Genomic DNA, 13951 nt, shown 5'->3' with positions numbered 1-13951 from the left:
CGGCAGCCATGTGCGGACCTCACTGTGTGCCCCCCCTGGCCATCCCCCACCTGCCACCCAGCCCTCGCGGAAGCCCCCCCCCCCCCCCCCTGCAGCCGCCTTGTCGGGTTCCCGACCACTGAGACCACATGTCAACCGCCCGGTCAGGAACTCGGCCCATCGGGGGCGGAGCATCGGGGGAGGGCCTTCAGGTGACGCGCTAACGCCGTCCCAACGGTGTGCAGCGCGCACCACGGTGATGCCATTTCAGAGGGGGCGGAGGATACGAAACCATGTCAAACAGGCGCTGCCCCCAATTTCGCCGTCAATGGGGATTCTCCGCCTGTCGCCGATTACGAAATCGGCGTCGGGCAACGGGGAATCGCGCCGATGGTTTCCTGAATTCCCTCCTGAAGTAACTGGCTCTGATTTTACAGTATTGACTCCTTTTCCTAAACTCCACTACACATGGAAACTGTTCATCTACCTCCATCCGATCAAATAAATTAGCTCAAACTAACTGACACCACCATATAAAAAGATTTTGCATGTCTTTGGACAATGAAACTCTGTGAATCACCAAGGGCTAAATTCTTTTTTTTCTCGTTCGAAGGATGAGGGGGGATCTTATTGAAACTTACAGGATACTGCGAGGCCTGGATGGAGTGGACGTGGAGAGGATGTTTCCACTTGGAGGAAAAACTAGAACCAGAGGGCACAATCCTAGACTAAAGGGACAGTCCTTTAAAACAGAGATGAGGAGGAATTTCTTCAGCCAGAGGGTGGTGAATCTGTGGAACTCTTTGCTGCAGAAGGCTGTGGAGGCCAAATCACTGAGTGTCTTTAAGACAGAGATACATAGGTTCTTGATTAATCAGGGGATCAGGGGTTATGGGGAGAAGGCAGGAGAATGGGGATGAGAAACTATCAGCCATGATTGAATGACGGAGCACACTCGATGGGCCGAATGGCCTAATTCTGCTCCTATGTCTTATGGTGTTTTAGCTTGGCTCCTGGTATAGCGTTTTAATCTAACCAGTAAAACTGAATGGATCACAGAAAGAGGAACCATACGTGAAATTTGTGCCACCAATCTAAAGCTAGCTTAGATGCTTTGAAGGGGAATTTAGTTGAGTGTAAATGGCAGACAGATCTGTTGATGGGATTAGATGAAGCAGAGCAGGTGGAGACTTGTGGGAAACACAAACACCAGCACAGGACAGTGGGGCTGAATGGCCTGTTTTTGACCTGTGCATTCTACGTAACTCCCCTCTGTTTATTCACAACAGGCTGAAGTATGTGCAGGAACAGTCGCTGAAGTCATCCAGTCGGTGGTGAATGGAGCAGACGGCTGCGTCTTCTGCTTCGGACATACCAAGCTAGGTGAGCACGGGCTTTCAATACAATCGGTGGGCACACAGTCAGGGGGTTTAACCTTTGCCAGTGTGGTAGCCAACCCTCCGGGATTGGCCTGGAGTCCCCAGAGATTGAAGATCGATCTCCAGGACCCCGCTGCGTGCAACCCTGGAGAAAAATCGTCGGGACATTCAGCACGATAGTTTTTTTTTTGTCATCTCCTTTGAAAATTTCTCTTTACCTTCAATAAAAATGTTGAAAATGGAGGGGGGGGGGGGGGGGGGGGGGGGGGGGGCGGCATGTGGCGCAGTGGTTAGCACTGGGACTGTGGCGCTGAGGACCCGGGTTCGAATCCCGGCCCTGGGTCACTGTCTGTGTGGAGTTCGCACATTCTCCCCGTGTCTGCGTGGGTTTTGCCCGTCACAACTCAAAGATGTGCTGGTGAGGTGGATTGGCCACGCTAAATTGCCCCTTAATTGGAAAAAAAATAATTGGGTACACTAAATTTTTTTTAAAATAAGAAAATGGAGGGAGGGAACTGTTTGGCTGACAGTCAATCATCACCTAATTTGAGAAATGATTCTTTTTGCCTTCTAATTAGTGTAGGAAGGCCACATGCCACAAGGATGGACATATTGGCCCATTCCCGGCTGGAGCGTGAGGGCATGTCATGTAATGAAACCTCCATGAATACGTTTAATCACAGTTTCTTTATAGAATCCCCGCAATGTAGAAGGAGGCCATTCAGCCCATCAAGCCTGCACCGGCCCTCCGAAAGAGCACCCCACCCAGGCCCTCTCGCCCACCCTATCCCAGTAACTGGACACATTGATCATGGCCAGTGCTAACCACCGTGCCACTGTTGACCACCCTACTTGCCAGCGACACTACTCCACAGAGATTAAGACCTAAATTACCTCCCCACCCCCACCCCACTCGTCTCAAGCACGAATTTGAGGGATTGAAACCAGTTTTCTGACATACCAAAGCGATCCACTCAGGTGTTAGTGACTGGCTTGACGTGAATGCTACGGGCAGTCCACGTTCTGTGGCGGCTAAACAAGTCTTGGAGCAACCAGCCTTGGCCTGTCCGAGTTGGTGTCTTTTCCAAATGGATTTGACTTTCCCTGGCAAGCAGAACTCTGGGAGCTTTTACCGACGTTGCATCAATGAAGGGGGCGAGGTAAATCAGTCAAACCTCCAAAAAGACTGAGGGGCTACAAGAGCTGCTGCCTGCGCAAGTCGAGCTCGCGCATTCCTTACTGCTCGTTTGAAAAACAATTCGCACAAGGTTAGCCCCTCCCACAGAACCAGCCAGGGATTCAAATCAGAGCCAATCACACCCAGCTGCCTGCGGCCATTCAAGAAGGCTCTTCAAATCATGCTGGCTCAAATTAAGGCACCTTTTCAAAAGCCATTATTTATTTATTTATTTCCCAGTTAAGGACCAATTTAGTGTGGCTAATCCACTTATCCTGCACATCTTTGGGTTGTGGGGGTGCGACCCTTGCAGACACGGGGAGAATGTGCAAATTCCACACGGACAGTGGCCCGGTACCGGGATCAAACCCTCGGCGCCGTGAGGCAGCAGTGCTAACCACTGCGCCACCGTGCTGCCCTAAAAGCCTTTACTTAAATTTTTACTGACTACTGCAATAATACTATTTATTAGTGTCACAAGTAGACTTACACTAACACTGCAATGAAGTTACTGTGAAAAGCCCCTAGTCGCCACATTCCTGCACCTGTTCAGGTACACAGAGGGAGTATTCAGAATGTCCAAATTACCTAACAGCACGTCTTTCAGGACTTGTGGGATGAAACCAGGGCACCCGGAGGAAACCCACGCAGGCACGGGGAGAACATGCAGACTCCGCACAGACAGTGACCCGAGCCGGGAATTGAACCTGGGACCCTGGAGCTGCAAAGCAACAGTGCTAACCACTGTGCTGCCGTTTCTGGAGAGTGTTTTTCTCCAAGTCATTTCCAGTTATTTAAAATCGGGTTACCGACAGGTGACATTGACCAGTGAGTTGTCAGGGGTGTATCTTACCAGAGTTTCAGGAAGATAAAGAAAGATTTTAATTATTCCCTTGACTGGAGTGCTCGGTTTCGTCGTTTGGGTGTTCAATCTGAATGGGAGTAATAGTTTGCTAGATTTTGAACTGGGCGAAACTTGCTCTCAAACGGCGAAGCCAGTGTTGGAGATCATTAGATCATTCCCCCATTAGGCTTGGGTCTCTCGATCACTAATCCAGTGATGATACCACTCACTACACCACCATCGCCCGAAGATGTTAAATATAACGATGGATAAACTCTTAAGGGAGGGCCGCTAATCATGGACCATGTGCACATAGGTCTGGCCACCCAAAGTGCTTGAACCTCTGTCCTCCAGAAGCACATTCCAAAAGTCAATCATTTGAAATTGAGGTAGAATATTGCAGATGCTGGCGACCTGAAGCAAAAACAAAGTGTTGGATAAGCTCAGCAGGTCTGGCAGCATCTGTGGAGAGAGAAACAAGACGTTTTCAGTCCAGTGCGATTTTTCTTCGGAAGAGTCACCTGAAAGGCAGGTATGCATCAAGGCTGAGGTATGTGCTAAAAGCGCACTTCGTTCACCTTGATGCCACTGCGCCTGGATTGTGTTCTGTACAGGCTCCAAATCTGATTTGAAAACTGCCATTCTGTGCCACCTTACAAACTGAACTCAGAGGAGTGTTTTCTGTTTGGTGTGATGTGACAGGAAAGTCGTACACCATGATTGGGAAGGACGATTCCATGCAGAACCTTGGCATTATCCCCTGCGCCATCTCGTGGCTTTTCAAACTGATCAACGAGAGGAAAGAAAAGACAGGAGCCCGTTTTTCGGTCAGAGTCTCGGCAGTGGAAGTCTGGGGGAAGGAGGAAAACCTGAAGGACCTGCTGTCCGAGGTGGCAACTGGCAGCCTGCAGGACGGCCAGTCTCCTGGCGTCTACCTCTGCGAGGACCCGATCTGCGGCATGCAGGTAATGTACTTTTATATGCAGCAAAACTGCAATATGATCACTGGTGCCTGTGCCTGAACTTGCTCAGATGCCACAAATCTTTATTTTTGTTGCCTTTTTCTTCAACAAAAACATTTTTCTACTGAAAATGGAGACTCGGGTGGCCTCCAAGTGCCCGTTCTTCAAGTGCGGGCCCAGTCAGAAAGCGTTGTCAAGGTACCTTGGATGATTATTACAGCTGAGCTTCAAGGCATGTCCACACTGGTACTAGATAGAAATCAAGAGCAGGGTTACCCGGATTGATCATCCTCTCTTCCCTCCAAGCACCCAGGCAGGCTGGGAACATTTAGGATTTATTGTCACATCCCTATTGCCACCCTGACTAGGATAGGCTGATTCCTCAGGCACCGGGGATGGACCAGAGCACATTGTTCCTGGCCCACATAACTCAGTTCCTCGTTGGGCAGTGCGTTAGCCGATGGAGGACATTGCACGACAGAAATAATCTTTATTAGTGCCACAAGTAGGTTTAGATTAGCACTGCAATGATGTTACTGTGAAAAGACCCTAGTCGCCACACTCCGGCGCCTGTTTGGGCACATTGAGGGAGAATTCAGAATGTCCAATTCACCCAACAAGCACGTCTTTCGGGACTTGCGGGAGGAAACCGGAGCACCCGGTGGAAACCCACGCAGAAACAGAGAGAACGTGCAGACTCCGTACAGACAGTGACCCCTGTTCGACTCAACAAATACACCATACTGGTGTATTTTCTGCCAAGTCTCCTCCCACTTTCTTCCCACCCTTATCAGTAAATCCTTCCATTTCTTTCTACTTTGTGCGTTTACCTAGTTTCCCCTTGAATGCATCTGCGCTAATTCACCTTATCTACTCGCTGGATTTTCATGTCGGGGGTCATAGGTCAGGCCATTTCCCGACATTGTGTCCCCCACCTCCATTATAAACCTGCACATCCATGTTGTTTTCCCGTAGGGATCAGGCTGAGGTCAAGGCTGCCCCCTCCGGAAGCTGGCCCAAAGTGGGAATGGAGGCAGAATATACCAAGGCCGGCAGCTTAGACTGCCCGCCTCCATTCGCTGGGACATCAGGTTCAATTCATGACTGTTAGACCCCTAGCCCTCACCCACTCACGCCCCTCCCATACCTCCCACACATCCTCCATGATTCCTTCATAACCCCCATGCCTGTTCCATGCCCCTCATATGTCCTGTGCCCCTTCCATTCCCCGTGTATCCTCCATACCCATTCACCCAGTATCCATCAGGAGCCCAATGTTAACACTGGGAAGTCTTTGAAATGCTCATGAAACTGTCAAAATAAACAATGATCCATTCAAGCTCCACTTAGAAAAATATGCTCCTATAAGCGCTCATAGATATGTCAAAATAAACAAACAGCCTTTCAGAAGCACCTTCAAAGAAATATACTATTAAATTGTCACAAAACTGTCAGTCGAGCAAAGCTCACTGTCCCCTTCACACCTGCGTCAGCAATGTCAGCAACACCTGCTGAGCTGAATCCATTCACACTCAGATTACATTGTTCAGTCCTGTCAACAAATCGTGCACAGTTGAATGCAATGAAGCCTTTGAAAGGGTCAGCAAATGTATAGACTTTAAATCAATGCAAAAATCAAAAGGCGCAGAGCCCAGATAATACATTAACATTTGAATGCAGCAGAACCTTTTTCCACTGGAGAAAGTGTTTTAATGCATCTGAATACATACACAATGCTGGTCAATTTAACGGTCACTTGCCTTTTAAGGACAAAGCCCAATGATCAATTAGCACATCAATCACACATTACAAAATGGAATGATGACATTTAATATCCTCAACACCTTTTAAGTATTGTTGTCAACATCTCTTAAATGTACCTGTCAACAAGTTCCCAACTCAGGACGGCATGGTGGCGCAGTGGTTAGCACTGCTGCCTCACGGCGCCGAGGACCTGGGTTTGATCCTGGCCCTGGGCCACTGTCCCTGTGGAGTTTGCACATTCTCCCCGTGGGTCTCACCCCCACAACCCAACGATGCATAGGGGAGGTGAATTGACCATGTTAAATTGCCCTTAATTGGAAATTTATAAAAAGTTAGATTAAAAAAACAGGTCCCAACGCCACTGCAAGCTTCCCCCAAGATTCCTGATGATGTATTTTACACAGGCTTCAGGAACACTTGTGCCTCACTGGTGATTCGAAACGCAGAGAATGCCAAAATTGAGTCAGGGATTTAAATGGCTGAACCCAGCAACACTTTGAGGACATTTCAGGTCGTGATCAGGCACCTTTCCCTCAGCTGGACAAAACAGGAATGTCCAGTAATGTCACAATTCTCATCCTTGATTCCACATCCCTCCACGGCCTCACCTCGCCTCACCTCCTCCAGCCCACCAACCCTCCGCGATCATGGCGCGACTCCAGTTCTGATTTCTCGAACATCCCCAGTGGCTCCTACCATTGGCAGCCGCCACCTTCAGCTGCCTGGGCACTTAGATCTGTAATTCCCTCAGCTCCTCCTTTCAGATCTTCCTACCATTTCAGCCAAGCGTTTAGTCACCTGCCCTAATATCCAGTTCTGGGCGGGGGTCACAGTCTGTTTGCCAGTTGTTCCTGTGGACACGATGACCAACCATGCTGGATCTTATGGGACCGTCCCACAGCTGGACGGGTTGAGCTGTGACCCGAGTTGCTTGAAACTGTTTTTCCCCGACATGCGCTGTTGGAGCTTTGTGCGTGTTCCTGGCAACTCCTCACCCTGACAGCTCTGGTAGCCCCCGTGTCAATGCCGAAGTGTCCCGTAAATTATTCAGCGGGAGTTGGTCACCCTGCTTGTGAAGCACTTTGGGACACTTTACCTGTATCAAAGAGTTCTATATAAATGCGTGTTGGTGTTGTTGCCACCAGCGGTGTAACCTGTGTTTCTGTCCTGCGTGTGTGTCCTGCGTGTGTGTCCTGCGTGTCTGTCCTGCGTGTGTGTCCTGCGTGTCTGTCCTGCGTGTGTGTCCTGCGTGTGTGTGTTTTTCCCTCGGCAGCTCCAGAACCAGAGCGAGCTCCGAGCGCCCACGGCGGAGAAGGCCGCCTTCTTCCTGGACGCCGCCATTGCCTCGCGCCGGAGCAGCAGACCCGAGTGCGACGAGGAGGACCAGCGGAACTCCCACATGCTCTTCACTTTGCACATCTACCAGTATCGCATGGAGAAGAGCGGCAAGGGGGGAAGTAAGCTTGCTACCGGTTACGTCCTCTTGCGGTGGCTTTGGCTGTCGATAAAGTCCTGACTGTGCCCCTCCACTGCAGCACACGCTCCCCACCCAGACCCCAATACTTGGTGACTATGACCTGGATTTTTAATTGTCCACTGGGACAGGAGCAGGAATGGATGTACTTAGAAGATAGCGGTGTCGATGACATGTCAGGATCCCGATGCCTTGCTGATGTGCTCAAATTTTCAAAGTGAGGGGGAGGGAGTCGGAAAGTTGCAATTAAAAGCCTGTTAAAAACTCCTCGAGGGGATTTTTAATGGGGCCAAGACAGGCCCGAAGTTGATTTTCAGTTTGTAAATTTTGTTTTGCATTCTTTCAAGGACGTCGCTGGCTGGGCCAGCATTTATTGCCCATCCCTAATTGCCCCTTGTGAAGGCAGTGGTGAGCCGCCTACTTGTACCGCAGCCGCCCCTGGGGTGTAGGTACACCCACAGCGCTGTTAGGGAGCGAGCTCCAGTATCGAGGAGGTTATCAGCACGCTTATTGAAGCGGATCGAAAACCCGTGGGATCGCACCATGCGGCGGCACTGACGGGTCTGTCTCAGTGTTTGCACCAGGCTCCTCCAGTTTCTGATCGGCATGGTGGGAGAGTTTAACTCCAGTGCGCAGCCTACTAATGCTGCCAACCCCACTTCAAGCTTCGTGTGTCGTACAGGATGGACCAGTGGAAAGTTCCAGCTGATGATCATCTCAGAGATGTGCAGGTTAGGTGGATTGGCCACTCTAAATTGCCCTAAGTGTCCAGAAAAGGTCAGGTGGGGTTACTGGGTTACAGGGATAGGTTGGAAGTGTGGGCTTAAGTGGGGTGCTCTTTCCAAGGGCCGGTGCAGTCTCGATGGGCCGAATGGCCTCCTTCTGCACTGCAAATTCCATGATTCGATGAATATTGAACGTAGTGTTGCACAAGCTTGTTTGAAAAGAACCCTAGCAAGGAAAGGACGTCCATTTTCCTTCAGGAAAGGCTGTTATTTTCCTGTGTTCAGCCCACTGCAGGCTGCAAACTGGATGCAACAGTTGATAAATGTCTGATCAGCAATTGGGCGGGGGAGGGGGACCTAAACAGGAGCCATTCTTTCAGCTGGTTTTAAATGGCCATACAATAACTAACTGACCTGATCTCTTTTATCCTCCTCTGTCGGCAGTGTCAGGAGGTCGCAGCCGCTTACACCTCATTGACCTGGGGAGCTGTGTAAAAGTGCTGAGCAAAAGCCGTGAGGGTGGCTCCGGACTCTGTCTATCCCTGTCTGCACTGGGAAATGTCATCCTGGCTCTCGTCAATGGCACCAAGCACATTCCCTACAAGTAAGCATTCTTCTCTCATAACTGACCGTGACGGCATCACGTTGTGTGTGTAAATTCATCTACACGTGTGTCTATGCTTGCGGGTATATATCCATGTGTCCGAGAGTGCATGTGTCCATATGTATGAGTGTGTGCGTCTGTGTGTTTTACATTGTTTTGCGTCTGGGCAGCACGGTAGCACAGTGCATAGCACTGTTGCGTCACAGCGCCAAGGTCCCGGGTTGGATTCCCGGCTTGGGTCACTGTCTGTGTGGAGTCTGCACGTTCTCCCCGTGTCTGCGTGGGTTACCTCCGGGTGCTCCGGTTTCCTCCCACAAGTCCCGAAAGACGTGCTGTTAGGTAATTTGGACATTCTGAATTTTCCCTCTGTGTACCCGAACAGGCGCCGGAATGTGGCGACTAGGGGATTTTCACAGTAACTTCATTGCAGTGTTAATGTGAGCCTACTTGTGACAATAAAGATTATTATTATTATAAATGCCTGTGCGCGTATCTGTGTGTGTGTGTGTGTGTGAAAATGTATATATGCATGTGCATGCTTATCCATATTTATGCTTTCCAAGAGAGCTGTTGGTGGAGATAAACTCGACACATCTGAGGGAAATAACATTATCTCTTCGAGCTCAGAGAGTGGGATTTGAGTGGAGTGCTTCCTGCAGCCTGTAAAGTAGAAAGATTGGCAGATAAAACATCTTTCTCCCATCAACATAGGCTGCGTTTGAAAATAAGCACCGTTCACACTGTCCGCATGTCTTATTACCTCATCTGGAAGATGGAATGTGTTGACGACCTTAACAAATGACTCCCTCCAATTATCCTTCGGGTTTCTTTCGAGAACAAACACACTCGATGCAGTGACCCAAGTACCAGTAAATTATTCATCCACAAACAATGATTAACGATGCAACATGGCAAAGACTTCACTCCACTTTCGAATCAATTATGATTCCTTATCTCTCCTTGAAGTGAAAATTCGAAAATGCCCAGGTCAGCCTGGGACCTTGCTCAAAGGCTGTTGCACATCTGGAAAACCAGTTGTTGGCAGCAATTCAGCTACTGAATCCATCACATCACAGCCTGCCTCTTGGCCTTGTGAATCCATCATGTGTTTCCGACTGCAGATCGCCAGGCAGTAGGGGCTGGTTTAGCACACTGGGCTAAATCGCTGGCTTTGAAAGCAGACCAAGGCAGGCCAGTAGCATGGTTCGATTCCTGTACCAGCCTCCCCGAACAGGTGCCGGAATGTGGCGACTAGGGGCTTTTCACAGTAACTTCATTGAAGCCTACTCGTGACAATAAGCGATTTTCATTTCATTTTTCAGTAGTAATGTGTAATTCTATCCCTCACTCCCCCAGTCCGAGGACAACATGTTCACTCTCCCTTGCACTAGTTCCACCACTGTCCCGAGGTCTCTGTAGAATCCCTACGGTGCAGAAGGAGGCCTTTCGGCCCATCGAGTCTGCAACACCCCCCCCAAAGGCGCTCCCTGCACAGGCCCACTCCCCCCGCCCTATCCTCATCACCCCACCTAACCGGCACATCTTTGGACTGTGGGAGGAAACCGGAGCACCTGGAGGAAACCCACGCAGACATGGGGAGAAAGTGCAAACTCCGCGCAGACAGTCACCCAAGGTCAGAATCAAACCCGGGTCGCTGGCGCTGTGAGGCAGCAGTGCTAACCACTGTGCCACAATGCCACCGGTAAAGAGGGAAGATCAAGGTAGAAGTTCATCTGGGCCTTTTCCAGGATCAGTCTTGAGAACAGCTCAGAATTAGATACGGGGCCTCCAACCGAAGCTAAACTTAATCGAGACTAACTCAATATCCTGTGTCAACATTATAGCCCAGGCTGGGCGTGGAGCAGATAACAGGGCAGACCAATTATGAAGATCGAGTCGAGGTGGCAAGGGGACTGGAGGGCCTCCAGCTCCTTCGGGCTCCAATGAAAGGTTTAAATTTACCTCATAAACGAACCTTCTTGTGGCAGGCACAGAGAAGCAGAGTAGGCCCGGGAATTGGGTCTGCCAATGGCAACGATCTTTACACCGGGCTCTTTGAACAAGGCTCACAGTGTCAGGAGAAGGGATGATTTAGGACTGAGATGAGGGTCTGCATTCTCTCTCCAGTGGGGACTCGCTACTGGTGTCCACTAGCGCCATGAGCGGCGCCCAGGTCGATCCCCGCTCCTTTTCCATGCTAATTTATGCATGGAGGAGAGCTCGACGGATTCCATTGGCATCCTGGTATTGGGCAGCCACTGTGAGTGGGCGGTTCAATACCGAGGTCCGGCGATGGGCCCCACTCCCCCACACAATGCAAATACTGCCCCCTTCCGCTGTCAAATAGGGGCATCCTCCCTCCCCCCACCATGGGAATAACGGGTCAACCCCCGCGGAGCACACATGCATGTCCCAGAGGAAATTGAGGCAAAGGGTCAGCCATGATTGTATTGGGCGGTGGAACAAGATTGAGGGGCCTTGTGGTTTACTCTTGCTTCTATTTCTTAAGTTTGGCCCCTAATTGACGTCAAAGAAGGCAGGCACCTGTTCTTGGCGGCAACCAGAATGGCCGTTTATTTGGAGCAGTCAATACGGTCAGCTGTGGCTCAGTTGGCAGCACTCTTGTCGCTGAGTCACAAGGTTCCCGGTTCGGGTCCCTCTCCAAGGTTTCAGTATGAAAATGCAGGTTGACAATCCTGTGCAGGGCGGAGGGAGGCGGTGCTCTGTCGCGGGTGCCGTTCTTCAAATGAGACATCAAACCAAATCCCCATCACACTGCTCGTGTGGATGTAGAAGTCCACATGGCACTACTTTGAGGAATAACAAGGGGAGTTATCCCCGGTGTCTGGGCCCATATTCATCCCTCCATCGGCGTGGCCTGGATTGGAGACTGAAGCCAATCCCCATTGGCACGACAAACAGGGTTGGAAATGTGAATGAACGATGAACCTGTGTGACGCAGCCAAAAATATCCAGTCAAAATTTCACTTTGGCATGAAAGGAATTCACTTGGCCCAAGGCTCAATTTTGAAAAAAAATAGAAAATGAGAGTACCCAATTATATTTTTCTCCAGTTAAGGGGCAATTTAGCGTGGCCAATCCACCTAACCTGCAGATCTTTGGGTTGTGGGGGTGAGACCCAGACAGACCCGGGGAGAATGTGCAAAATCCACATGGGCAATGACCCGGAGCCAGGACCCGGGACCGCAACACCGTGATGCAGCAGTGCTAACCACTGTGCCACCGCGCCGGGCCAAGGCTCAATTCGATCAATGGAAATTACGTCGACATTTTAAGCCTCGCTCCTTTACGTAGTGATGATTTTTCACCTAAACAAACTGGCTCAAGTTCAAAGATTCCATGCACAGTGGCCGATACAAATGCGGGTTCCTCAAACCCAACCTGACAGATTGGGGCCTCTCACAGCAGGGGTCCTCGAAGTCAGCTGTCCTCACAGGTCACATGCCAAATAAGAATCTGGCTGCCCTGAGTTCCATGGTTACACGCTCTAGTGTTCATGTCTCCGTGCTTTGTAACAAGCTGATTAATATACTTCAGGTTCCATAGTCAATATTCCCATGGGGCCCATAATGAGCTTTGCACGTCCATTTAAAGTCAAAAGCACTTGACGCTTTATCTATCGCTTGTCCACATTCCCATCGGTGCCTGTGGTTGGCACTTTCCCCCTTACCTGCCCACTGCCTGCAGCCCTTCGTCTCTGATTGATTGATGCTGGAACCCAAAAATTGCCTTAATTTTTTTTTTCAAAAATAGATAACATTTGTTTGTTCCTCCGCCTTAATCTTTCTGAAGAAGAAAAAACACCCAACCCGCTCCGCTCACAGGAATCTTAACAAATCTCGATGGTCTGGAACCTTCTACAAGTGGCCCGTATTTGTAAACACACAAGGTCGGCAATATTCACAGCAACCTGCGGCTTGAATTTTTAAAATCACACTTACTAATTCATACTCCAGTCTGTAAAACCTGTGATCTTACAAACATTCCCCCTCGCGTACGAAGCTAAATGCTCAACTCGACACATTATCCAGCTGTGGACTAAATACAGGATCAACGCCAACATTTTCAAGCATTCACAGACTCCTTGCTAATCTGAGGGTGTTTGAGTCATGATGGCACTAAATGAGGCCATTTGGCCCATTGAGTCTTTGCCAGCTCTCTATAGAGCAATCCAGTCAGTCCCATTCCCCCGCTCTCTCCTCATAGTCCTGCAAGTCTTTTGCTCTCGAGCCCATCCAGTTTCCTTTTGACACCATTCATTTTCTGCACTTCCACAACCCTCGAGGTCAGCGCATTCCAGGTAATTGCCACTCGCTCCATAAAAGACACTCTTCCTCAAAATCCCACCCCCAACAACTCTTCCTCAAAACCCTAACATCTCTGTCCCCTAATCCTTGCATCATTAGCCAATGGGAACAACTTCTCTGTGTCTACCTTATGCAAACCTGTCACAATATTGTACGCCTCCATCAAATCTCCCCTCAATCTCCTTTGGTTCAAGGGGTGGCACGGTAGCACAGTGGTTAGCACTGTTGCTTCACAGCACCAGGATCCCAGGTTCGATTCCCGGCTTGGGTCACTGTCTGTGCGGTGTCTGCACGTTCTCCCCGTGGCTGCGTGGGTCTCCTCCGGGTGCTCCGGTTTCCTCCCACAAGTCCCAAAAGACGGGCTGTTAGGTGAATTGGACATTCTGAATTCTCCCTCAGTGCACTGGAACAGGTGCCGGAGTGTGGCGACTAAGGGCTTTTCACAGTAACTTCACTGGAACGTTAATGTAAGCCTACTTGAAAAAAAAAATGAAAATCGCTTATTGTCACAAGTAAGCTTCAATGAAGTTACTGTGAAAAGCCCCTAGTCGCCACATTCCGGCACCTGTTCAGGGAGGCTGGTACGGGAATTGAACCGTGCTGCTGGCCTGCCTTGGTCTACTTTTTAAAAAGCCAGCGATTTAGCCCAGTGTGCTAAACCAGCCCCTCTTGTGACAATAAAGATTATTATAATTGTTAGGTAGGAAACACGGAA

General features: G+C 49.8%; 1 protein-coding gene across 1 annotated transcript in view; it reads left to right on the top strand.

The window, feature by feature from the left end:
• The window catches only part of kif26ba (kinesin family member 26Ba), a 383305-nt gene that overhangs the window by 319922 nt on the left and 49432 nt on the right, over positions 1–13951 (top strand). The window contains 4 exon segments of the mRNA XM_038815524.1: positions 1269–1362; positions 4082–4344; positions 7379–7562; positions 8749–8908. Coding sequence (XP_038671452.1) covers positions 1269–1362; positions 4082–4344; positions 7379–7562; positions 8749–8908 — 701 coding nt within the window.

Source organism: Scyliorhinus canicula, chromosome 1 (assembly GCF_902713615.1).
Source record: "Scyliorhinus canicula chromosome 1, sScyCan1.1, whole genome shotgun sequence".
In the NCBI taxonomy this organism is placed as follows: domain Eukaryota; kingdom Metazoa; phylum Chordata; class Chondrichthyes; order Carcharhiniformes; family Scyliorhinidae; genus Scyliorhinus; species Scyliorhinus canicula.
The sequence above is the reverse complement of the archived record's forward strand: the minus strand, read 5'-3'. Positions and strand labels throughout refer to the sequence as shown.